We start from the raw sequence: 25,354 nt of genomic DNA, 5'->3' as shown, positions 1-25,354 counted from the left end.
GGAAAACTCCCAAAATTCCAAATCCAGAGATAAAAGAATGGGCTAATATAATGACTAAAACAGCTTTGTATGAATTTACTTTACAAATGACATGATAAGGACAAAGCAGGGGTCCCTGTATATATATGTGTGTGGGAAGACTTTTGGTCATATGTGACGATGTCTTGTAATAGTTTAAAATGACTCACCAGGTTTTCTTTATAAAATTGTACTTTTGTTTACTGTATACTGTACATCCTGGCTTTACATTTAGTAGGCCTACCAGTGATCATTTGTAACATGTGTTTGTATTATTTTGTCATGAACCAGAAAAAAACTATTAAAAAAAATTGTTAATAATAATACAATTATTTTCAATGATAAAATTACTTTAAAAAAATGTTTGTGATAAAAACATTCTTCACAACAGTACCCATGGAAAAAATCTTCTAATGCTTCATTGGTTTTTATACAGGATTTTGACAGGGTCCACAAAAGTAAAAATAAAAATAAATACATTTTAGACTTCAAGTCTTAAACTATTTTTTGAGGTCTTCATTTTTTTCTTTTTAAAACAATGGCATGGGACAGTGTTGCCACCTTGTGGACAAACTAATCACTGTAAAAGTGTAGTGAAAAAAGGTTTATACGTGTATATAAGTTTTTAACCTTAAAAAAATGCCTTTGAAATTGTATTCGTGGTATCAGCGATACCTTGTAACTAGATAAATTCTGCTCCCGCAGCTGCCAGATCTGACTCCTTAAATAATGAATGCTGCATATCACAACATAAAATAATGTAACCAAAACAGCATCCGTGGTTATGACTATCTGAGGGTGATTTGATTACATATGATTTGTAACAAAAACAGCGACCAATAATAATAATTTAATGTGCAAATATTAAAGGGCAGAAATGTTCTTTTAAATTTTGGAAATCATTACCCAAATGCTTTGTTTTTTTTTAATATTATATTTTTTATTTTGAACTTAAAGTAACACAGAGCAATACAAAAAGTAACAACTATAAAGACTGAAAAGAAAAGGCAAAAACCATTGTAACATCAGTTCCTCCAGTTTTATACAAAGTTAACTATGTTACACATATTTCTAGGCAAGTGAGGAAAGGCAATATTGTGATCTTGCAAACAATGATCAGGCCATACTTTTAAACTGCTATCCTCGACATTTGACTATGGCTGGACGTTATGACAAAAATTTATATTGTGATTTATTTCTTCATTTCAGTCGATACGTCATAACTCTTCAAACTGAATTTGCAAAGTCTACAATTCCTTCAGGTTCTTATAATGCTAAAAAAGTAAAATAAAAACAGTACAAAATAATTAATCTTCACGTTTTATTTGTATTTAGACATTGCAAACAAGAAATGTGAAATAAACTAATAAATAAAGTTCTCAGACTCCACTTATTAACAAAATATTTCCATTTAAACAAGAACAGCCTGATTATTCATATAAACAACAAACAAACTCCTTCAGCCAGTATTCAGACAAAAATTTGACACTGACTTTAGTTGCTCCACCACCCTGTATTTATCTTCACCATACAGTGCAGGTATAGCGGTGCATGAAAAATATTTTTGAATGGGGACATTGAGTTGGGGGTCAATGACTTACATAATTTTCCTGAAGCCTACGGCATCCACCATACTAAATGGCATCATGTCCTTAGCCAAGAAGTTTGTAACAACCCTAGTAATGTCTTTATGACAACTGCTGAGTACTGGCATCATGTTTGTGATGTATATCACGCAGATAGCAGTTTAAAAATTCTTTAAAGCCATTTTAAGGTCAATTATTAGCTATATATAATTATTAAGCTTTATTTTTTGATAGTCTACAGAACAAACCATCATTTTACAATAGCTTGCCTAATTACTGTAACCTGCCTAGTTAATCTTATTAACCTAGTTAGGTCACGTTAAGCTGTATAGAAGTGTCTTGAAAAAATATCTAGTCAAATGTTATTTACTGTCATCATGGCAAAGATAAAATAAATCCGTTATTAGAAATGAGTTAATTAAACTATTACAGTATGTTTAGATATGTGTTAAAATCTTCTCACCGTTAAACAGAAATATATATATATATATATATATATATATATAAATACACAGTTGAAGTCAGAATTATTAGCCTCTTTTGTAATATTTCTCAAATGATGTTTAACAGAGCAAGGAAATTTTTACAGTATGTCTGATAATATTTTTTCTTCTGCAGAAAGTCTTCTTTGTTTTATTTTTGAATAAATTTTTAAAATGATTTTAGGGTCAAATTTATTAGCCCTTTTAAGCATTTTTTTCTCCATAGTCTACAGAATAAACCATCGTTATAAAACAGCTTGCCTAATTACCCTAACCTGCCTAGTTAACCTAATTAACCTAGTTAAGCCTTTAAATGTCACTTTAAGCTGTATAGAAGTTTCTTGAAAAATATTTAGTCATATTATTTACTTTCATCATGGCAAAGATAAAATAAATCAGTTATTAGAAATGAGATATTAAAACTATTATGTTTAGAAATTATATATAATATTTTATATTATTATATTAATATATATATTATATTATATTATAATTTATTATATTATATTATATTATATATTATATATAATTTATAAAATATATATATATATATATATATAAATATATATATATATATATATATATATATATATATATATATATATATATATATATATTCATTTATAAATATATATATATATATATATATATATATATATATATATATATATATATATATATATATATTATTTTTTTTATTATTTTTTTTCAATTTCTGTTTAACGGAGAAATTTTAATATATATATATATATATATATATATATATATATATATATATATATATATATATATATATATATATATATATATACGTTTTGATGCCTTTTTCCATAGACAAAGAATATATTTTTTTGGCTGCCACCATACCATTTTTTTGGAGAGTTTTTAAATTTGATGACCGAACCCACAAAGTGAGTAAGAGCAAGCAAAAACATCGATTGCCGGAGGTCACAAAAATAAGCCTTAGAGTAGAATCAGAAAATTTACCTCCAAAACTCATAAAGTTTAGGGCATGACCAAAAAAACTGTCCCAAGTCCTCAGCAGATTCACATTTGTTAGAGTTAGAGGAGATGGAGGGGAAAATTTGTTAAGCTTAACCCTAGAATAATGACTCAAATGCTTTGTTAAGGGAAAAAAGAAAAGTGTATTCTGTGTCATAACAGTTTTCTGTTGTTATTTTTTTTCACACCAGCCTCACACCCTGTTAAGTCTGGTCAACGTTCACCTCTCTCAGGGAAACCTGACTGGCGCTTTGGCTGTGTTTCGTCAGGCCCTGAGTCTGAGCGTTCACTGTGGCCAGTGTCGGGCCAGCCTGCCTCTAATGCGCTGCCTCCAGTTTTACCCCTTCCTCTACAACCTCCAGCACCAGGCCTGTTCATGTAAGTAGCAGTGAATCAACAGCTTACCCCACTTTACCTCCCTCCATCACTCACATCTTCCATCTCCCTAGTGTTGCAACCTCAGCGGCAGAACGCTCGGCGCTCTTTTTATAGCCCAGCCACTGTAATCTTTGAGCCAATTTTAGACTCTTTACCGTTGCATCTTCTATTCTGGGTTTGCTCCCCTTTTCTCTTCTGCTCAGCATCCCGCTCTCTCTCTCTCCCCTGGCACTGCTGAGCGAGAGAGACTTTGAAATAGCGGAATCGTGTCCTCAATAATTCAGGGCACTGAAAATAGCACAGGCTTTATTTAGATGCTGCTGTGCTCTGCAGACAAAAATGAACTCATTGTCCTCTTCTGGTTTGGGGAAACTCTGAGCTATTGATTTAGAGATTGATGTGGCAACCCCATCAGAACTAACAAGCTCACTTATAAAAGAGTCACTTATAAAAGGGTTTGGCATGTGCTTCTAACACTTAGGTGTTACAACTTTTATGTAGTTATTTAAATATTCACCTTTTTTTCCTGCATCTTTGTACTGTGTTTCAAATTATTGGCTGCTCTTCCTGTTTAAACTAACTTGATTCATTTATTTTCTTTTCGGCTAGTCCCTTTATTAATCAGGGTTCACCACAGTGGAATGAACCGCCAACTTATCCAGCATATGTTTTACGCAGCATATGCCCTTTCAGCTGCAACCCATCACTGGGAAACATCCATACACACTCATTCACATACGTACACTATGTAAATTTTAGCATACCCAATTCACCTATACCACATGTCTTTAGACTTGTGGGGGAAACCGGAGCACCCGGAGAAAACCCACGCGAGCACAAGGCGAACATGCAAACTCCACACAGAAATGCCAACTGAGCCAGCCGAAGCTCAAACCATCAACCTTTTTGATGTGAGGCAACAGCAATACGCACTGCGCCACCATGTTAAAATAACTTCATTCATCATTGTAAATAAGTAGGTAGTACTACAGATCATCCATATACAACTGAAGACAAAATGATTAGCCCTTCTGCGAAATTTGATTTCAGTTTTCTAATATTTCTAAATTAATGTTTACCAGAGCATTTTTCACAGTATTTATTCATATTTACATGAATAATCTGGATAATTTATTTTTTTTCATCTGGAGAAAGCTTTTTTTTTTAAACTGCTAAGGTCAATATTATTAGCCCCTTAAGATTTGTTTTTTCTCGTTTGGCTACAAACAAGCCACTGATGTCCAATTACTTGCCTAATAATTAACCTAACTTTCCTAATAAGTCTTTATATTGCACTTGAAGCGAAATACTATCTTGTAAAATAACTAGCAAAATATTATGCATCATCATCACAGCAAAGACTAAATAATTTAGTTAAAAAATGAGTTCATAAAACTATTATTTTTTCAAAATGTGAAAACCTTCTCTCCATCAAACATTATTGGGAAATATTTTAAAAGGAATTAAATTTTCACAGGCGAGCTAATAATTTTTTCTTCATCTATCCATAGAGAGTAAAAAACTGAGTGGCTTTGTGCTTTCTTTTTATGTATATAACAGTTCTGCCTGGTTGTGGAATCTGATTGGCTGATAGCTGTGCAATTCTGTGCGATAACAGCACTCGTACAGCCTCTTCACCCTTGTGTATTTCTTTGCCCACATAGAGTGACAGCAGATGTATAAACTCACTACTGTTTGACAAATATTGCAGCTGTTGCAACTTCATGTACTTTTGAGGCTTTTTTAGGTGCAAATGTAGTTGTTTAGATTGAAACTATGCAGTTTATTTATAAGGACAGTGCCTATTTTAAATATTTATCATTTCAGAAATACAACGTGTCTGCATCCATCAGCCTGTCATATTAAGCAAACAGTGGCATCCCCAGGAAATTTTCCTAGGGGTGGCCAGATGAGGCCACATTAAATCTTTGCGTGGCACGATCAAAAAAAAAAAAAAGAATTTAGTGTAATGTTATATTTTTATTTCTGGTTAATGAAATAATAATAATGTGTTTTTGATTAATTTAATAAATTACTTTTAAAATTGCATTTAAATTAATAACATCAGCAGCAACATCATATTGGGGTGGCCACAGGTAAGCAGAGCAAACCCATCAGTGCTGATATAGAGCCATCTCCAGGGTTTATAAGGTCATGGAAAACCTGGAATAGTCATGGAATTGTGACATGGCATTCTCCAGGCCTGGAAAAGTTTTGGAAAAACAGAAAAACCCACAAAGGTTTAGAAAAGTAATGGAAATTAGTTTACCAAATATCTCTATACTTGAATTAGGGCTGCGAGATATTGGAAAAATCTGACATTACAGTATTTGGTATTTCTGTGATATATATTGTGATGTGAATACAATTTCAACAGATGATATAGCAGGTTTATTTAGATTGATTGAGGGAATTTTGTAAAGGAGTGAACCTAAAATGATATATAACAAATAAATGTAAAGCACAGATAAATAAAATATAGTAAAAATAAAAGTGAATGATAGTTTTCAGGTGTTCACTATTCTGGTACAGATATTGAATAATCAACACTGCACAGTTTTTTATTGGATATTATTTATTTTTTAGTAAAGTTACAAAAAAATTTCTTGTAGATGTTTAAAAATGTGAAATATTGAACTGTTCACACAGTCACAGACCTTAAAGGGACCGTTCAATCAAAGATTAAAATGAACTCACTATTTCCTCACACTTCACTTGTTTCAATACTATTGGGGTTATTGAATTGTATTCTTTTTGTGTTCATTTAAAAAAAGGTTAACTCATAAATGTTTGAAACAAGTGAAAGGTGTAATGTCAGTTTTGGGTGAACTATCTCTTTAAAAATGCATGCAGATGATAACCTTTTACTCCATTATGATGAAACTATAATCCCAACATTGCATATCCTGCGATGTGACCATTGTGGATGCACACATTACGACATCGATGCTAAAACGATATATTGTGCAGCGCTTACTTGAATATAAGTTAGTTGTTAGTTGTCTTTATTTCTTTTCTGTCCTTGGCCAGAAACTTGCTCTCACATTGTTAGTGCTGTGTAAGCATGATCAAAATCAATTTGACATAGATATAACAACTAATTTAAACAGCATAGATTGTTGCATTTTGTATATGCTGTATAAAATTTGAACATCATTGTTTTTCTTATTATTTACCATCTATATGTAGACATTAAATAAAACATTACGTCATAAAAAATTTACTTGAAAAGTCATGGAAAAGTCATGACATTTTAGTAGTAAAAAATGTATAAACCCTGCATATCACACTGCTATATGTAACCAAAGTCACTGTACTAATGTGGCCAAAGGACTTTTGAGTTCACTATGCTTTCTTCTCTTTGCATTTCCTTGAGTACAGTAATATTCATGGCTGTAATATTTTTTTTCCCAAAAGACTTGTAGTTTTTGGGGTTTTCTGAAAGTATTTTGTTAATTATAATATATTTTTATATATTGGATGAATGAACTGTGAGGAGTATAATGGCATCTTAGAGTACCATGTTTTTTTAGAACTCATTTCACTGATTGTTTAATGAATCTAATACCATACCACATGCAAAGAATCCTAGGTTGTTAGAAAAAGGTTGATTTGAAACATTGAGGTTAAGCAACATATGATCTGAAGTATGTTTGTGTGTGTAGCTGGTGGAGCCTGTGAGGTGGAGGAAGACTCAGAGCTGGAGGACTGGGACACGGGCAGCAGCAGCAGCGGCAGGCAGGAGGTTTGGGACAGTGATGCCATGCCTGTGTCTGCTTTAGAAGACTCGCTCCTCTTTGAGAGTAAGATTAATATATAATTTTTCTTTGTGTCAGAGTTTCTTTTTTAACATTACTCAAAACTCTAAGCCCCTGTTTCCATCTGGTTTTAAAATGTTAGTTCAAAAATGAAAATTCTGTCATTAATTACTCATTCTAAGGTTATTTTAAACCCAAGAGACCTCCATTTGGGACACAAATTGAGATATTTTTGATGAAATCCAAAAGCTCTCTCATCCTCCAGAGATAGCAATGATCCTGAGACATTCAAAGTCCAGATAAGGAATCAAAACACAAACAATAGGCTGACGTGGAAGACATGGGCAAACAAACTGCTGTTTATGGAGGATGTCTCAGAGTAATTAAAAACAGAATTTTCATTTTTGGGTAAAGTAATCCTTTAATGGCCATTTTTAAAAATATATATTCTTTTCGCTTGTTATTAAAGGGTCATGAAACCCCCCCCTCTTTCAGTTAATTCTATTGATGATCCATAGAGCATTAATGGGCATGGAGTGCTGTGGGCATGGCTGGCAGAGCAGGGGAAAAGGGGGACAACAACTGTTAGCTTACCAACTCAGACAAAAAAAAAAAAGACACGAAACAAGAGGAGATGCATGCTTTTATAGTTTGCAAAGCAAATTAATATATATAATAGTTTATTATGATAGGTTATTCATAATTTCATACAACATATAACTACAAGCTGTTATATCATCATAAAATAATCATGTTCATATAAACACTATAAATGAGGAAGACTTTCTCTCTTTCTGCATCCCGGGTCTGAATGGAGACACAGTGGATAGCAGTACAGCACGTCTCTTGCCCTGTCCATTTCAACCATTAGCTCTGCCGGTATTTTAAACGATGTGTTATGGCGAACACAGCAGCATTGATAGATTTAGGCAATGTGTCTGAATGGGAACAAACTCAACTGATAAAAGACAAAGTCTGTCATTCTCCAATTCTTCTACAGCTCTCCTGACAAAAACTCTTGCTGCGTACAAACAGCTCTGCTGTATCGGCCCTGATAGAGCAGCAGGCAAAACATGCAAAAAAAACCCTGTGAATCATGGAAACAAACACATATGACAGTTCATGAACGGCTAAATACTGCTGTTTCACAGCTTGGCAGGTGTGGAAGCACCGGCAGTCATAAATAATTAAGCAGCAGGCATCTCCCATAGGAAAAGAAAACTCTATAAATAATAAATAAATAATAATGAGAAACCGACGCATCATCACTGGACAGGCAGATAGGTGCCACACCAATATTGATCCTGCCCCAATAATGATTTTAATTTAAATTAGCTCCAACTTATCCAGTTTTCCCCGCAATTAAAGGTATTGCTGTGCTCACACCAGACGCGGCACCACAAACAAATCATACTATTTCGAGTTTAAAACATTTCAAGTTTACTCGCTTCATTCGTGGGTCAAACTCACTTCACAAAAGATGCGGTTTCACATCATGGGCAGAGCTTCTGTCTGCCCGGTGACTCTAGCTTGGTTGCTAAATGGCTAACATGGAGTGAGAAAGTAGCTGTGCTTTATGTGGTTTCGGAAGGCTGAAAAACAGCATGATTCATTCTGCGCCGTATCCGATTTCACTAGATTCGAGACACAAAGGTGCACCCAGCTCTGCGAGTTCATCAACTCCTCCAGAAGCTATACCTAGATGATAGCTGCCTTCAGCAGTGCTTCAGTCTAAGCCGAGCCCAGTTTGATTAACTGTTGTCCGGTGTCGGGAAGAGGATTTCCCCTCGCAACACCAACAACAGGCGCTACATCATAATCACTCTCCTACAAGAGGAAGCTCATGATTGGTTAATGTGGCATGAATGTCCGCTGAAATTTAGATTTTCCAACTCGAGCGATAGGCACGTTGTGTCAAACGCACAAAGCGCTCACCTAGCCCTGCCTCATTCATGTGAATTATGCAGCAGGATGTCTATTCACATCTTAGCATTGACTAAACATGTAAATCACTGGCGCTTGACACTTCATCTACGTCTTTTGTGAACGCAGCATAACAGGTGCTAAAGTTATCTTAATATATGCTCAGCACACAAATCTGTTAAAATCTCATCTCTTGTGACCACGTGTTTAGATGTCAAGAAAGAAAACTATACATAACTTACAAGGAAGCCATTATTTATCTGTTGTTTTTCCAACTCATGTTGCGCAACTTATGAGCAAGGAGAAAAGTGAGAGTCTTTTAAAGTATCAAAAAGCACAGGAAATGCAACCATAAAAGTAAAAGGGTAGGCTGTTTCTCAATTGCAAGAACGCAGAGAATAGACTCGTGAAGTGACCTCGGAAGAACAAACTCGGCAAACCGTGAGAACACAGAATGTGTTCTCTGAGAAATGAGATGCTGCGTTCTTCCCTATTTCTTTCTGATGGTCACGTGACCTTCACGCGTCTTACTGGAAAAAAATTTAGACATTACTGCATTCACATAGAGTCATTGTTTTTCCCCTTTTCAATATATATACTATGCACAAAGATTTTCATGGTGATGTTTATATTCGCCATTTAATTTAGCGAAACTCCTGAGATAAAGAAGTTTTACCTCTGAACTTTAATAATAAACCTGTATAAAACGCTGCGGTTCCCACCTCCTTTATTCAGCCAAAATGACTTCTGGGACTTCTCGTCCGAGTTTTGTGCTCAAGTCTCCTCCAATGTGTCCTCAATATCAAGAACACATCCTGGAACTTTCACGCATCCTCCATTTTTGCGGTCTTGCGTTTTGGAACCGATCTTTGACAGTTGATGATGACATTACACGAGAACAGGAGGACGCAAGATCGCTGAGAATCACATATTGAGAAACAGCCCTAGTATTATTGATTCTGACTGGTTGATGAACATTTTAAGATGTGCAGTAACTTTCAGACAAACCGAAAGCTCAGGTAGCTCCAGTAAGATATTAACAACTTTACAGTTTCATATTACTTTTCCTTACAGCCTACTGCACCACAGCAACAGAACCAAAACACTTTGACATCCCTAGCTAAGATATTTTTACTCTCATAACAAAAAGTCTTTTATCTCTCCTGTTCTTGCTAAACGAAACATGCAGTGAAGTGAGGTCATGTGATACAGCAATATGGCACACGACTATTTTAATAATTCACAGCTGCATATTTTATACCGTTTCATATTTCATACCGTTTCACTTACTATTTTTAAACAATAGCTGCCTGGATACATGCAGTGCAATAGTATTTTACACCAAACAGACATCCCCAGACTGTTTGGAAATTAGAAGTACGGGACAGTTCATCCAAAAATGAAAATGTACTCACCCTCAGCTGGTTCCAAACTTGTATTTCTTCTGTTGAACGTAGGCTTGTCAACCGTCCCGTGTGAGAAAGCAACAACAGAATTGTCCCTTTAAACAAGCGGCAGTAAAAGCATGTCTCTGTTATTGTCCTCTGCAGAGGTGGTGGTGGACAGTAATGGCTCTGGGGAGGCCAGTGGACAGGATAGGACCCGAGAGCCAAAGGCTGAAGTGGGGGAGGAAGAGGAACAGGACTGGCGTCTGAGAGAAGAGCTGATTGGAGCTTTTGAAGGGGCTCTGGACATGAACGGGAAGACAGGGGATCTGCGGGGCATCCGTGTGCTGAAAAATGACAGGGTCATGGGGGCGAGAGGGGGAGGGCCCTGCTTCGGCAACTGTGAGGATGATGAGGGAGCTGAATGGGTAAGTCCATTTAAAACTGCTTGTCAATGCACACATTCTATATTACTTTCAGCGCTATCAAGTGCATTTGGCAGCGGAAAGGCTAAACATGCTTTCTTCATGCATGGTAGGGCTGCACAAATTCATGCACATTTTGTCAGTAAAGCCGGCTCCGTAGTCGAGATGCATCCAGCTGCAGACCCACACACATTTCAGGCACACACACAATATCATAGATGATTAATGACGGATCAGTCTTGTTTTTTTTTCTTGTTTAACGACAACTAACTGCTTTAGGGTTGTTTAGGGTTTCCTATTTCATTCATTATTATATCGTAATAATCATTTTAATATCTGTGCAGTTTTGGAACTCAAATTATGTCAATATACATAGTTAAACACTTAGGACTTTATTTACGTATCCACATACACGAAGTATTTAAAAATATTTTATTATTATTAACAGTTAATTTGTTTGTATTATATGTATATTTGTTTGTATTAACTATATTTTATTACCTATATTAGTTGCAACTATAATTACCTCAAATAACCAGCACTTTATGGATTAAAAACACTATAACAATTTAAAAACAACATATTATTTACTATAAATTACTATAGTATTTAATGTGGGAAATTATTAATAAAAAAGTTATTAGAAAATTAAGCAAATAAATACTATTTAATCGCTAGAGTAAAATATTATATATATTTTGTGTTATACATGTATTAAATGTAAAAAGATTTGTATTACATATAAAGATGTGTTATAGCCTAATACATTTTAAATTGCTATTATTTCCTTCATTATAATAAATCCATTATATTAATGAAACTTGTCCAATTTAGATCGTTTATATAGCTCTGAAACTTTTTTTAGTCAGATAAATAATGATTATCGATGATGACTGATAGAAATCTGTTCCCCATTCGCCTGTCTTGATCACAATATTTGTGAAATAGTATACAGTAGTGTTTATTACACTATTTATTAACAATACATATGAATATTTATTGATGATGATGTCCGAGAAGACGTTAATAACATTAGCATCTGTAAGAACCATATATGGTTAGCCTAGATTGTGTGTGCTGCATTTGTGCCTGAAATGTGTGTGTGGGTCTGTGGACCTGCAGCTGGATATTATTGCTGTAGTCAGTTGTAAATCTCCAGCAGCTGCTTTCAGGTGGAGCAACGGTTACTACACAGAATTACAGTAGCTCACCGAAAACTACACAAAAAAAAATGTGCAATCCTGAAATTGAAGACAAACATTGTGTGATTTGACACCTGTTTGCATCACTTCTCTCTGAAATATGGCTCTGTGCTGCTGATGAATCTGAACAAATGTAAAAAAATACACGATTTTAATCCAAACTCATAACTTTGAGTGTTTGAAATAAATCAGTCAGTGATAAGATTCCGTAGTTGTGTGTTTATTGGTCAAGTAAAGTCAATAAAAGCAGATAAATACTCAGCTCTGTTTGATTTACTGTCTCTTCTTTGTGGCGTATTTGCAGTTTCTATGTGAGAGCACCCTTTAACACTCCAGAGGAGATTTACTACTGATCACAGAGCCGTGGTTTTTTTTTGACAACATGTGCAAGAGAATCATAGCCTTTGCTGAATCGCTTTCTCAATTTCATTTTGATTTATTGTGCAGCCCTAGAATATGGCAAAACAGTTTTATCTTGATTATTTTTTCATATTTATTGGACAGTTTTTTTCATTCATTTTGAAAATTACGTGTTTCAGGAGGAAAGCTTTTCCATTTAATTATTGCTTTACAAGTTGTTAAGAAAAAAAAAGTTAAACCTGTTTAAAAAGCAATACTGTCAATAAAACTGACTTTCACTCTGTGATCTTTAATCTTTGCTAAAATTTTTAAAAGTTAGGAAAGTGCACTAATTATTCCTGAAATGAATTTCAATGTCATTTGTAAAATATCTTTGAGATGTTAGCTTCACAGAAAGTGTCATCATATCTGTCAAAATATGGTCAACCCATAAAACTAAAATTGCAAAATTAGTGCCGGCGTTTGAATATTGTGAAAGTACAGGGGGAATATCCAAGTGGGATTTTATTTTAGAAAAGTTTTTCCTCTTGAGATTTTTCTTCCTTCACTCCTAAAATTTGTTGCTTGTTTAATATACTTATTTAAATTGAGTTGAAACAGAACAATTCTTAAGTTGTTTTTTTGCGACTACTTAATTGTTTTATGTTCAATTCACGTACATTTGTAAACCCAGCACTGCATTTTTTACATTGTTGCTGGTCTTGACTTCTGACCTATTGATTTAACATTCTGATATTAGATTTAGAGACTAATCTTGAGGGATTACATTTGTGGTCAAAGTAAATTCGTAAGTTTTTTTTTTTTTTTCATCTTTCCAGATAACATTCCAGGTGAAACGAGTAAAAAAGCCTAAAAGCGATGCATCAGAAGGTTGGGTGGGAGAAGGAGATGTTCGTCAGACTGAACCAACAGCAAGCAACTCCATCCTTGAGATCAGTGGACCCACAATCCCCTCACCCGGACCCTCAGGTGTGGAGCCCCTACAGCCCACCTATAGGATGTGTTTTTTTCTATCAACACTAAGCAGTATTATTTTGACTAGTATTATTTCAATACAATGACAGTATATTTTTATAATTTTATATTTATGTTTTCACTGTTTTAAGTTGTGTTAAATTTATTAGTCTTTATGATATTATTGACATTTTAATTAGTTGCATTTTTTCAGTATTTCCATTTCACTATTTCTATTTGAGCTTTTAATTGTTGTAATTTTAGAATTGAGATTATTTTACTTTTACTGAGGGTTTATATATAGGAAATGCGGAACTGCTTTGTTGCAGTTGTTTTTATTAACAAATCAATATTGACAATGCATATTCTGAACTGCGAATAACAGGGCAAACCAAACTGTGGGAGGACAACAGGACGATATGTTACTGAAAACCATTGCATCCTTTATTTTATATATATATATATATATATATATATATATATATATATATATATATATATATATATATATATATATATATTTTTTTTTATTATATATATATGTATCAGTATTGTTAGTTTTTAGGATATCTATAATCTAGCGTTTAATATTATATATATTAAATATATATATATATATATATATATATATATATATATATATATATATATATTTAATATATATATATATATATATATATATATATATATATATATATATACATACATACATATTTTAATTGAACTTTATTGTGGTTTTTATTTTGTTTAAAGTACTTATTTTGGTTTGTTGAAAAGGTAATCTTTCTATTTAGCTTTATTTTTAATTGCAGATTTTATTGTTAATGTTCACAGTTATATTATTTTAGTCTGTTGACATGACAATATCTATGTGTTTCATCAAATATTTGATCATTTTTGTATTAATGTTTTATTTTATTGTAATAGTTTTAGTACCAGTACGAACACAGATGTTTCATCCTAATATTTGGTGTTTACAGAGAGGTGGAAGGACTACAGCAGTCTTGGTTGGCCTGGTCCTGAGGAGTGCCAGCGCACCCGCCGTGTGGACCTCACCACTGTGGCGAGCACCTGGCTGGCAGTTTCTGCAAAAAACATAGAGTAGGACTTCATTCATAGCTTCATTCTCTTTCCTCAAACACATTTAAAATACTATCATACTTGTCTTTTGTCTTTCACTTACTTGTGATTCTGATTTTCTTACAGTATCACAGAGCACATCGACTTTGCCACTCCGCTCCAGGAGCCAGCAGTGGAGCCTGTGTGTAATGCCAACCTCCCTGCCAGCATGCACACACTGGACCACCTGAGCGGGGTCGCCAACCGCGGAGGCATTCACTACACTGGAGAAAGTCAGCTCAGAGAGGTGCGCATTTCTCCTCTTTACAGCCATCACAAGGCCTGTTGCCATTATTAAAGGTTGCATGAAGTGCTTAGAAATATGCATTTTTATTCGATGTTTGATGTAATCTCAACATGAAGAGAGTGTGGGACATAGTGTAGCTCTCCCCTTTTTAAAAAACAGCCAACAGCTTTTTGTTTAATCACTGCTCTGCCAGTGAGAGTGGTTGAGCTCAAGTGCATCTAATGAAAGCAAATGAGAAGCGTCTTACAAAGGGGCGGGGCATGTCAGATACTAGAGAGCATTTGATTTGATTTGATGAGAAACTAGTAAGAGTTGATGTGAATAAAGCTGTTGATCAATTCAGGCGGAAGTGAGAAACTACAAGCTTTACATGTTTACATCAGTTCTTCTAAACGCAAATTGTGTCACTGTTTTGGATTAAAAACACGCTAGATTGTAGATATCCTAAAAACTAACAATACTGATACTAACATCTAAAAAACTACTTTAATTTCAAGGGACCTTTAAAGTACACATGAAATCAAATCGAACCATATTGATTTTGTTAGCTTACATTTCTAGTTTTGTGGTGAACAATTCATCTGAGCATGCCATTAAGAAAATAAATAGTTTGCCCTAAAATTAAATTCTGAAAATGCACTTACATTTTGTTTTCAGTTAAATTAAAGGTATCGGGCGTGGCATTGGGCATGGTTAGGATACTTAGCCATGCCCCTAAAACTGTCAGTTTTGACAGGGCTATGATAACAAAGAAATGGTGAGGAGAAAGTGTCTGTTTCACACCACAAGCCTGAGCAGAGCGTGTTTTTTTTTTTTTTGGTGTCCATGTTAACAGATTAGAGCTTTGATGATGCAAGCAGTAGCAGTGCAGCGATAGTTTCGGCGCTGGGTCTAATTTGTCACGCTCCTCATGCTCAATTAAAGAGACAGTGCATTGTTAATAAGCAAAAACGCATTGAATGATTGTAAAAATTAGCAATTTTACCTAATAAATGCATCGATAATATCCATTTATATATATTATATAATATACACTTATATAGTCAATCAAATGAATTTAAACGCTTGAAATGGCAACAAATATTTATTTAGCCCCAAACTACAAAACCAAATGTAAAACAATTTTAGTATCAGTTTTGCTTGAGTTGCACACTAGTTTGATCATGTATAAATATCATTATGACTGTTTTATAATTATTATTATAACTTTAAGCCTACAATATCTTGACAATCGACAACAAAATGACATGATGTCACAGGTAATACAGTTCTTTAGGATCTATATCATTTGTAAAATAATCAGCATAAATATATAGTTGTTCAAGCACAAACTGAGATGAAAAGCCGTTTACACATACACACCTGTCAGGATCAGCAGGCGAGCACAGAAACACCATTGAAAATACTGGAGTAAAATAAATGTTTTAAAGACATGGAGGGGAAAAATGTAATTTAATGCAGTGCTTCTTGTAAAATCTGAAACCCACTTTATATCGTATATCAATGAGGCAGTGGAGATCGCTGATTTTTAAAGAAAACAGACCCTCAAACGCTGCGATTTTGTAGCTGCATACAGTTCACAGAAAACGCTTGAACTGGGTTACTGCAAAACTAAAAGTTCATCTGCATATACCCTATTGCAGCCTATTTACAGCCCTGCTATAACCGTAATCAAGTTGATGTTATTTATTATGAGATATAAACATACCATGTTTTTTGAGTGGATGCTAAAGCTTATTAGGATGTGCAGAATTCGATCTTTGATTCGATCTTTGATTCGATAACCACTTTTTTTTGGCTTCTTCCACGACTGAAATGAAATACACAGTGTTTATATACATTATATATGTTACATTATATATATATATATATATATATATATATATATATATTTAATATATACATTACATTATATATATTAAAAACACAGTTTTTAAATATCAAAAATCCAATTGGTTAAACTGGCAGTGGGCTGGGTTACAAAGAACAAAACAGACAGACACTCTGAAACAGAACGCACATTTTTCATGCAGAATTACTGACTGAATTACTGCATGTTCCTTAAATATTTGCAATTAACATTTTAGTATTTTCATACTTAAGAAGAAGAAGAGTCAATGACATACATATAGCACCTTTTTTTAAATAAGTATGTTTATTGACAATATACATTACATTATGTAGAATGTGAGAAAACAAAGGATATCAGGACTTTTTTTTTTTTTTAAAAATAGCAAAGTTAAATAATAATAACAATAAATAAGTGGGGAAAAAAACAAAAAACAAATACAACCCACCCTGCCACCCCCTATCCATACAAGGTATAATTTTCTCAAATTTTGTCAAAACATGTCTTATTTTGATGTTACGTAAAGATAGTTGAAATGGTTGATGATAATAGATAAAAACAATAATGTCCAGAATGATGCACAAATAAATTACATTTACATATGTGATAAAACATTAAATTTAAACAATAACATAAAATAAGAGAAAGTAAAAACAACAACAACAATCCAAAACACTAGTAAAACTAACAATAATTGTTCAAAATAATCAATTATTAAAGTCTAACCGAGGTAATGTCTCCAGAAAAGGTCCCCAAATATAATCAAAGTCGGTGGGCTTTTGTCTGACAGAATATAATATTTTCTCAGGGGTACTTTAAGATACAAGCTCATTGATCCAGTGTTTTTTTTTTCAGGGGGGTTCTCAAATTTCCATTTTTGAAGTATACATTTTTTAGCTGCAGTGCTTGCGAGCAAAATAAAATAGCTGCTGTGGTAGGTCAAGTGAAGTGAACTGATATCACCTAGTATCCAAATTTTAGGATCTGGATTATTTGATATTTCAGGGGATGTCACAATGACAAATTTTCATAATTTCTCCGAAACCGGACAGCTCCAGAGCATATGAAGAAGTGTCCCAGTAACAACTTTGACACATGGCAGAGGTCTTGGAACTAAGTTTGTTTATGCCTAGTTCAGACTGTGTGATTTTAGCCCCGATTTTGGCTCGCCGACAGGTTTTGAGAAATCGCCGACAAATGCCTGAAATCACAGGCAAATCGGTGCTCGTGCAAGTGAGTGACAATCACACAGTATGAACTATCAAAGACGCGATCTGAGAGAATCGCCGATGAGTCGCCGATGCCTGCAAGATATTTGGCATGCTAAATATCTGGAGCTGTTGGCGATTCAAATCATGCCGTGTGAATTGAGTTTTGACTGAAAATAACATCAGCGATCGCCTACAGCCAATGAGAGAGCGGCTTTCACTTGCGTGTGTGTGTGTATACCTGCTGCAGGCCAGCGGGAGGCTGGGGGAGAAGTTAAAAGCGCTCTTTTTCGGTTTATTTGGACCCACGAAATGGAGGAAAAACTAATGGAGTTTTGACAGGACTCAGGAGCAACCGTGTCTGTTTGACGTTTCATACAGAAAGAAATTAGTTTATTATCAACGTTGAGGAGAAATGGCTAATTCCCTTTAAACCCAGGTGATCAAATGTGTACATTTTCTACCCCATTAAAGGCTTCTTTCTCATTATGTAGTAAATAACAAAAGATATACTACGTGTTTTTGGCTGTGAGACGTAGTTTGTACGAAGTTGTCGGCGATCCTTGCTATAGTAAAGTCATGCAATGTGAAAGTCCCTGTCACCGATACATCTTGCAGTGTAAACAAAGCAGCGACGACACGCTAGCCCAGATAGTCAAGCAGTGTGAAAACACGACTACTTTGAAAATCATGCAGTCTGAACTCGGCATTAATCTATATGGGGTGTATTATGTTCTATGCAAAATATTAAATAAAATTTGTCTGTTTTGTGGATATCAGTACAGTTAGTGGTGCTTCTAAAAAGAGTACTCCAATCACTATCGGTGTAAGAACACTCCAAACATATTGCACCTTTAACACCAAAGCCCCAACACAGACAATTAATCACCATAATAATATTTTCGAAGAGATTCATAATTGTGACAGCCCTAACCATGACTGATATTCCTGAAAGGTTCTGATGTTTGTGGTCTTTATTTAGTCTCACCCTCTCCACTCTGTCACAGGTCTTACAGAATCTGGGAAAAGATAAATTTCCCTCACAGTCTTTTGAACAAGTGGGAACACGTATTGCCAAGGTGTTGGAAAAGGTATGTGTAAACGTAGCTACAAGCAAAATTGCATAATGTCATGCAAATGTTTTAGTTTGAATCAAGCCTTAGCTGCCTGGTTTTTGTAAAGTCCGAATAACAGACCTACGCTAATAATCAAATGTTTAAAGGGACAGTACACACAAACATGAATATTTACTCACCAGCTTCTGTTGAACACAAAAGAAGTTATTTTGAGGAATTTTGGAAATCTGTAACCATTGACTTTTTTAAGTATGTGTATATGTACTATAGATGTTAATGGTTAGCAGTTTCCAACATTCTTCTGAAAACAAAAACAAACAGACACAATGTTGCAGCACACACCATAAGCCATTTTTTTTGTTCCAACAAGACATGATAGCTGTGGATCCTATTTTAAGAATAGTTTATATCCTATTTCCATGACATAACTGGAACAACAGTACAAACTATGATAATCTCAAGTAGAGATTTGGGGCTTGCATCACTTGAAATTGGTTTAGTTTGCAATATTGACTGGCTGGATGTACATTTTCCCACATTTTACACATCTAAGTCATACACAAACAGCAAGATTAAACAGATTGCATTTAAGAAATGCAGTACAAACAAAACAATTACTACACTGCTTCTCATTATTTAGTTATGTAGACAAGATAATGATTCGAAACTAACATGTTTGAGACAATCATATGTTTTTTAAATCTTATGATTCATTGCATTGTATGTTGCACAAACAAACAACACAGTATTACTGAAATCTGATATCATTTTCAATACAGTTGATAACAGATACAATAGGTTATATCTGATAATCTGGGTGTTTGTCTATTGTTTAGAATCAGACGTCCTGGGTTCTGTCCAGTATGGCGGCGTTGTACTGGAGGGTGAAAGGTCAGGGGAAGAGAGCCATTGACTGCCTGCGCCAGGCTCTGAACTACGCGCCTCACCACATGAAGGTCTGCTCATTCTCAAACCACTACAGTCTTAGAAAACTCTTATGTTTTCTAGAATAGTAAACATTTCCACATGATTTACATGTGTGTTTCTGTTCTGTTAGGATGTGCCTCTCATCAGCCTCGCCAACATCTTCCAAAATGCCAGATTATGGGAGGACGCCCTCACTGTGGCGCGCATGGCAGTGGAAATCGCACCTCACTTTGTGGTTAACCATTTTACCCTGGCAAATGTCTATATAGCTATGGTGAGTGTTTTTTTTTTGTTTGTTTGTTGTTCATTTAAATCTGTCAGCCCCAACTTATTCTCATTTGAACCCTTTCACATGTGAGCTTTAAATGCTTCAGCTGACCCTTTTGTCTGAGTGTTACTTAGAATCCATTGCTTTTTGAAGTTCCTATGGCAGCGTGTCAAGTTTATCACGTGACCCACCAGCTCAAATGATCAACAGTATATACATCATATTATGTTTTTTTGCCCTTTTCTGTAAATATTGACTAATGTTCTTATTAAATTTCTGATACTACAATTCTCAAATACATGATAGATCATATATTTTGTCTTTTAAACAGCTTTAATGATCATATTATTTGTTATTTGATGGGATATGGGTGCTGCTGTTTTTACTAGAAGGGATTGGGTTGCTAGCGGCAATCGGAAGTTAAGGAAAAGTTTATATTATTTATTAAATTACACATTAATTGTATTTTATTAGCTAGATGCTTTACAGCTGAGAATACTCGCGTCGTCATAGCATAATCTAATACAATCATATTTTTATTAGATTATGCTATGTTGACGTGAGTATCCCCAGCTGTATCCCATCTAGATTTCACCCTCTCCTGTAGCTCGGTAAAGTCTAGATGGGATACAGCTGAGGATACTTATGTAAATATAGCAAACTTTTTGTGCTGTTGTACAACAAATAATAATTTTACATTACCATGAGGGTTGGATTTACAGTTGAGGAGGGTAGATGCTAATAAAATACAATGAATGTGTAATTTAATTAATAATATAAATACTTTTTAACTTCAAGATTGCAGGTCTATTCCTTCTAGCAGTAACCACAGGAGAGATCCGAGCTGCTGGATTTACGTCATGTTTTTTCACAATTTTTTTGCTGAAAAAAATGATGATAACCTACTAGTGAAAATATTCTAGTAACATGAACAGTGTGTATTTTAAGTGAACAAAGCAAATCGTCCAGTTGTATGGAAAAATGACTATTATTGCCATCTCCATAGTCATCCGTGTGTGTTTTACAAACCTTAAATGGTATATTTTGCTTGTAGTTATGTGTATTTAAATGTCTGAAACCTAAAATAAATGTTTTTGTTTGAAAGCATGGATAAATTGTGATTTATGACAAGCGCTGTGCAACTCTCTGTGCCACAGCATGCCGTCAGATTTGAAATTTAGCTGTTGATGAAGCGCGCTCTGAATGATCTAATCACACTAGTGTGATCGTACTCTTCAGGCTGATCACACTAGTGTGATTGTATGTGTGAAAGGGTCAATGAAGACACTTGTCAAATTGTACATTTAGGTTTATGAAAATAATAAAACATTGAATTTTTATTTTATTATATCATAAAAAATTTGTATTCTACTAACTCATTTTAACCTGAAATTGACAGAAAATTCAAGAAAAATATTTGAATGAATTTTATTCCAAATTTGAAGTTGTTTTTCGAATCATCTTTGAGTAAATAAACTAATAGTATCTGGCTGCAGATTTGCACATATAGAGCTAGTGACATCACTGTGAGGGGCGGAGTTAGGTGTATGCATTGAAAGCATTGCATGCAGTCTCAGTTTGCATCTGCGCCAGGTTTGCAGCTGGACTCCTCTCAGATTAATAGTAAATTAAATTTTTTGACTGAACCATACTTTAAAGCAGTGGTTCCCAAAGTGGGGGTCGCGGGAAAATGACAGAGGGTCGCTTAGTGATTTCCAAAAGCTAAATAAACTTGATTAAACTATTAGAATGACTAAATTTTAAACATAACATGCAGAAGATAAAAATAGTAGCTAATAGTTGCATAAAAACAACATCAGTAAAAACAACATCAGGCAAATAAAAAGTTATCAGCCTTTCAGTTTTTCTTCATAGAATTGCTCTGTTTACATTAGATTAGCAACACAGCAATAGCGTCAGCTGCAGCAGATGAGGTTAATATTAAATTAAACTAAATAATAAATATCTACAAAAATTACATGGTTGGTAGACTGTTGCCCTTTTTTCTGTTGCCAAAATCCTTATGTTTTTTTTCCATCAAATTTTTATTTTATTTAGTATTTTTTGAACACAGAAAAACATGCCGTTGACAATCAGCATATAACAAAGTGTGTAGATATACATATATAAACCAATATACAAGTAGTTAAAGGATAGTATTAAAGGGGTGGTCCAGAATGTTATTTTTAAGGCTTGGTTGTGTTAATAAGATGCAAAGCAATGTGTGCTCATGTTTAACTTGAAGGAAATCGTGTTATTTTTTCATAAATCTCACTTTGATTATACACAGCTACTCAGCTAACATGAAAACGACTGTCATATTTCCTAGTTCCTCTAAAAGGCCCACCCTCAAGTGACTCTGATTGGTCATCATCATAATATGCTGTGATACGCCGATCGGCTTCACGTCACGCCCTGACAAGCACGCGCGTTTTGTGTAAACAGTCAGTCAGTCAGTCAGTCAGTCAACACGTGTCTGTAACGAGTGAAAATGGGATGCGGCTCCTTTAACTGTTTCTGTGCCTTTTAGTGTGTTTATGCGTGTATACGATGAAGTATTTGTAACACGAGAAGCGCATGTGCGCGGGAGAGATTTTTATTGTTCTTTTTCTCTCATGCTCGGATTAAGTTATTTTCTATGGTGACAGAATAAAGCACAAGATGTGAGATGAGACCTTTGTGAGCCTGGATTGATTTGTTTTTGATGTTACACTCCAGTTGGGAAATCATTGCTGTATTTTTTTTGAATCAATGCGTTACAGGACGTCTTTCATGCATATGCGGAATATGCCTGTGTAAGTAACATGAATCGTTCACATATCTTTTGCGACTTTATTGTCCGAGTTGTAAAACGCATAGCATAGCTGCCTATAGAGAGAAATTCTGCCGTCTCACACAGATAGACGCAGGTGCTGGCCAAGAGTGCGTGTATGTGTATGTGTGTGTGTGCGTTTACAGCCGTTTGATAAATATGGATTTGTAACGTTAGCTAAGTCGTTAGCGGTTACCATAATTTCCCGTTGTTTACATCTTTGCTACAACACACCGTTAAAGTTAGACACTGTACATGTCATGATCAATTTTAACAAATAAAAACACTTACAGGTCATGACTCAGAGTTCACAGCGTCTCCTTGCTCCATCTTTGAGAAGATTTTAACTGAATCCAGCACTGAACTGGGAGAGATTCTGGAAGCTGTGTTTTGTCAAATCATGCTTGCTATGTATTTTATAGTTCTCTGGAACATAATTAATATTGAACTGTAAGCACTTCTGTGTTTGGGTCGTGTCATTTGGAAGCCCAACAACAGAAACAGAACAGCTCTGTGGAAACAGCAGGATGGCATTTCTCTCTCTGCAGTAACGTTACAGCGCCTCTGGCCACGGCCTTTACCTGCGCAGTGTGGGATGCGCAATAACGAACTTTTGTGATCTCACAGGGGGCGGAAGTATTTTTTGTAGTCCCCAAAATTCGTTAATTGTAGGCGTTGCTAAGCTAACTCTGTACAAATCAAGGTCTCCCTTTGCATTAAACTTTGAATATTTTACATTCAGAGATGCTGTTTATGTTCACACAGATACATTACACATCAACTGAAGTTTAAAATATAATATCGTAGTGGACCACCCCTTTAATAATAGTGTCAGCCACGACAACAATAATGTCAGTAAAAAGCAAAAACTGAAGAATAATGACAAGCCAGTATCCTCATGTTTATATAGGCCTTAGAAGATACGGGGCTTACGAATCACTGGCATTGTTCATTTCGGGGTCGCAGGCTGAAAAACTTGGGAACCCCTACCTTAAAGTGACGAATGCTATATCTACTTTTCTTTACAGGAGGAGTTTGAAAAGGCCATGCATTGGTATGAGTCAACTCTAAAACTCCAGCCAGAATTTGGGCCAGCCAAAGACCGTCTGCGCACCATCCAGTGCTACCTCCTCTCCAAGAGAGACCGGCGAGCTCCCTGAACACACACACACACACACACACACAAACATGCTCCTTAATCTTAGCTATCAGTGAGAATCACTGTGTTTGTCTATTTGTTGTCTTAATTTGATAAATATAAACCATATCATTACTGTCTGTAAGGTTGGCTTTCCAACTGAACAGTTACCTTTTTGTTTTGATCTTAAAGAAAATGTTCTGATGTTTTATGGCTTATGGGTTGCTTATTTATTTCCTATGAAACATCTTGGTATCCCTAGAAAAGGGTATTATCTGGGGGTCGTGATTCTGACTTTGATTGTGCCAGATTGTATTGAATGCAAATGTTTTTTTTTTTTTAAACAATATCAATAATGCAATTGTACTACCATCATATTCCTATGTCCCTCTCTGCAATAGCTGCTAGGTGTATAAAGGGTGTCTTAATGTTATTCACAATACAGGTTTAGTCCTTTCCTTTACACATTCGTTCTCAGTTTTAGTTATTGCTAATGATAACAGCTCAGGCCGTTACGTTTTAGTGTTAGCTAAGCTCATAGGATTTCTGTGTAGATCTGCCATCCAAGCAGGGTAAAGCGTTCTGTACGTTCTCCTGTTTTTATTTTTATTAGCTAAACATATCAGATACTACAAACATGTGGACACTTGGTTGATTGATATGTATATATATATATATATATATATATATATATATATATATATATATATATATATATATATATATATGTATATATATATATATATAAAAGATGAGAAGAAATAAGTCCTTGACGTTCAGAATAAAGACAGAACATATTTAAACTAAGCAAAAGAACAATTAACAACATTTATTTTCTGTTCCTCTTTAAAACCGTGACCTTAAATAAGGAAATTATTTTGCTCAAAGATAAAAATACTTTATCATAGATCTCTTATTTATTGTTCTATAATCAATACAAGTCAAAAGAATGTTGGTGTTCGTATACATGGAAAGTTTCTCGAAAATTAGTGGATGGGAGGTTTTTAAAGATGTTCTCTGACTGTTTTACTACATGAAACTTGAATCACACATCCAGTATTGGTGGACATATAAAATATCTCATCCATGCTAATGTATCATATTTAAATGGTTTATATTAACTACAGAAATCTTTGTGAATGAGCTGCATTATAAAGTGTTTTACCAAATCAACCCCCCCTGAAAACCTTCTAACATTAAACGAATAAAACTGGCTGTTGGGACGATGCAGGATGAA

General features: G+C 34.6%; 1 protein-coding gene across 3 annotated transcripts in view; it reads left to right on the top strand.

The window, feature by feature from the left end:
• ttc17 (tetratricopeptide repeat domain 17) overlaps positions 1 to 25,354 on the top strand; it is a 57,149-nt gene extending 31,795 nt beyond the window's left edge. For 2 of the 3 annotated variants that reach the window (XM_087259816.1, XM_087259815.1), the window contains exons 16-25: positions 3,280 to 3,466; positions 7,132 to 7,269; positions 10,698 to 10,960; positions 13,338 to 13,488; positions 14,454 to 14,574; positions 14,680 to 14,839; positions 18,904 to 18,987; positions 19,809 to 19,928; positions 20,030 to 20,173; positions 24,008 to 25,354. In XM_087259816.1, the coding sequence (XP_087115942.1) occupies positions 3,280 to 3,466; positions 7,132 to 7,269; positions 10,698 to 10,960; positions 13,338 to 13,488; positions 14,454 to 14,574; positions 14,680 to 14,839; positions 18,904 to 18,987; positions 19,809 to 19,928; positions 20,030 to 20,173; positions 24,008 to 24,139 (1,500 nt within the window). In that variant the 3' untranslated portion in view covers positions 24,140 to 25,354. 3 annotated transcript variants of the gene reach the window in all.

Source organism: Danio rerio, chromosome 7 (genome assembly GCF_052040795.2).
Source record: "Danio rerio strain M-AB ecotype USA chromosome 7, GRCz13ab, whole genome shotgun sequence".
In the NCBI taxonomy this organism is placed as follows: domain Eukaryota; kingdom Metazoa; phylum Chordata; class Actinopteri; order Cypriniformes; family Danionidae; genus Danio; species Danio rerio.
Note: the sequence above shows the minus strand (reverse complement) of the source record. Positions and strands in the feature narration are given on the sequence as shown.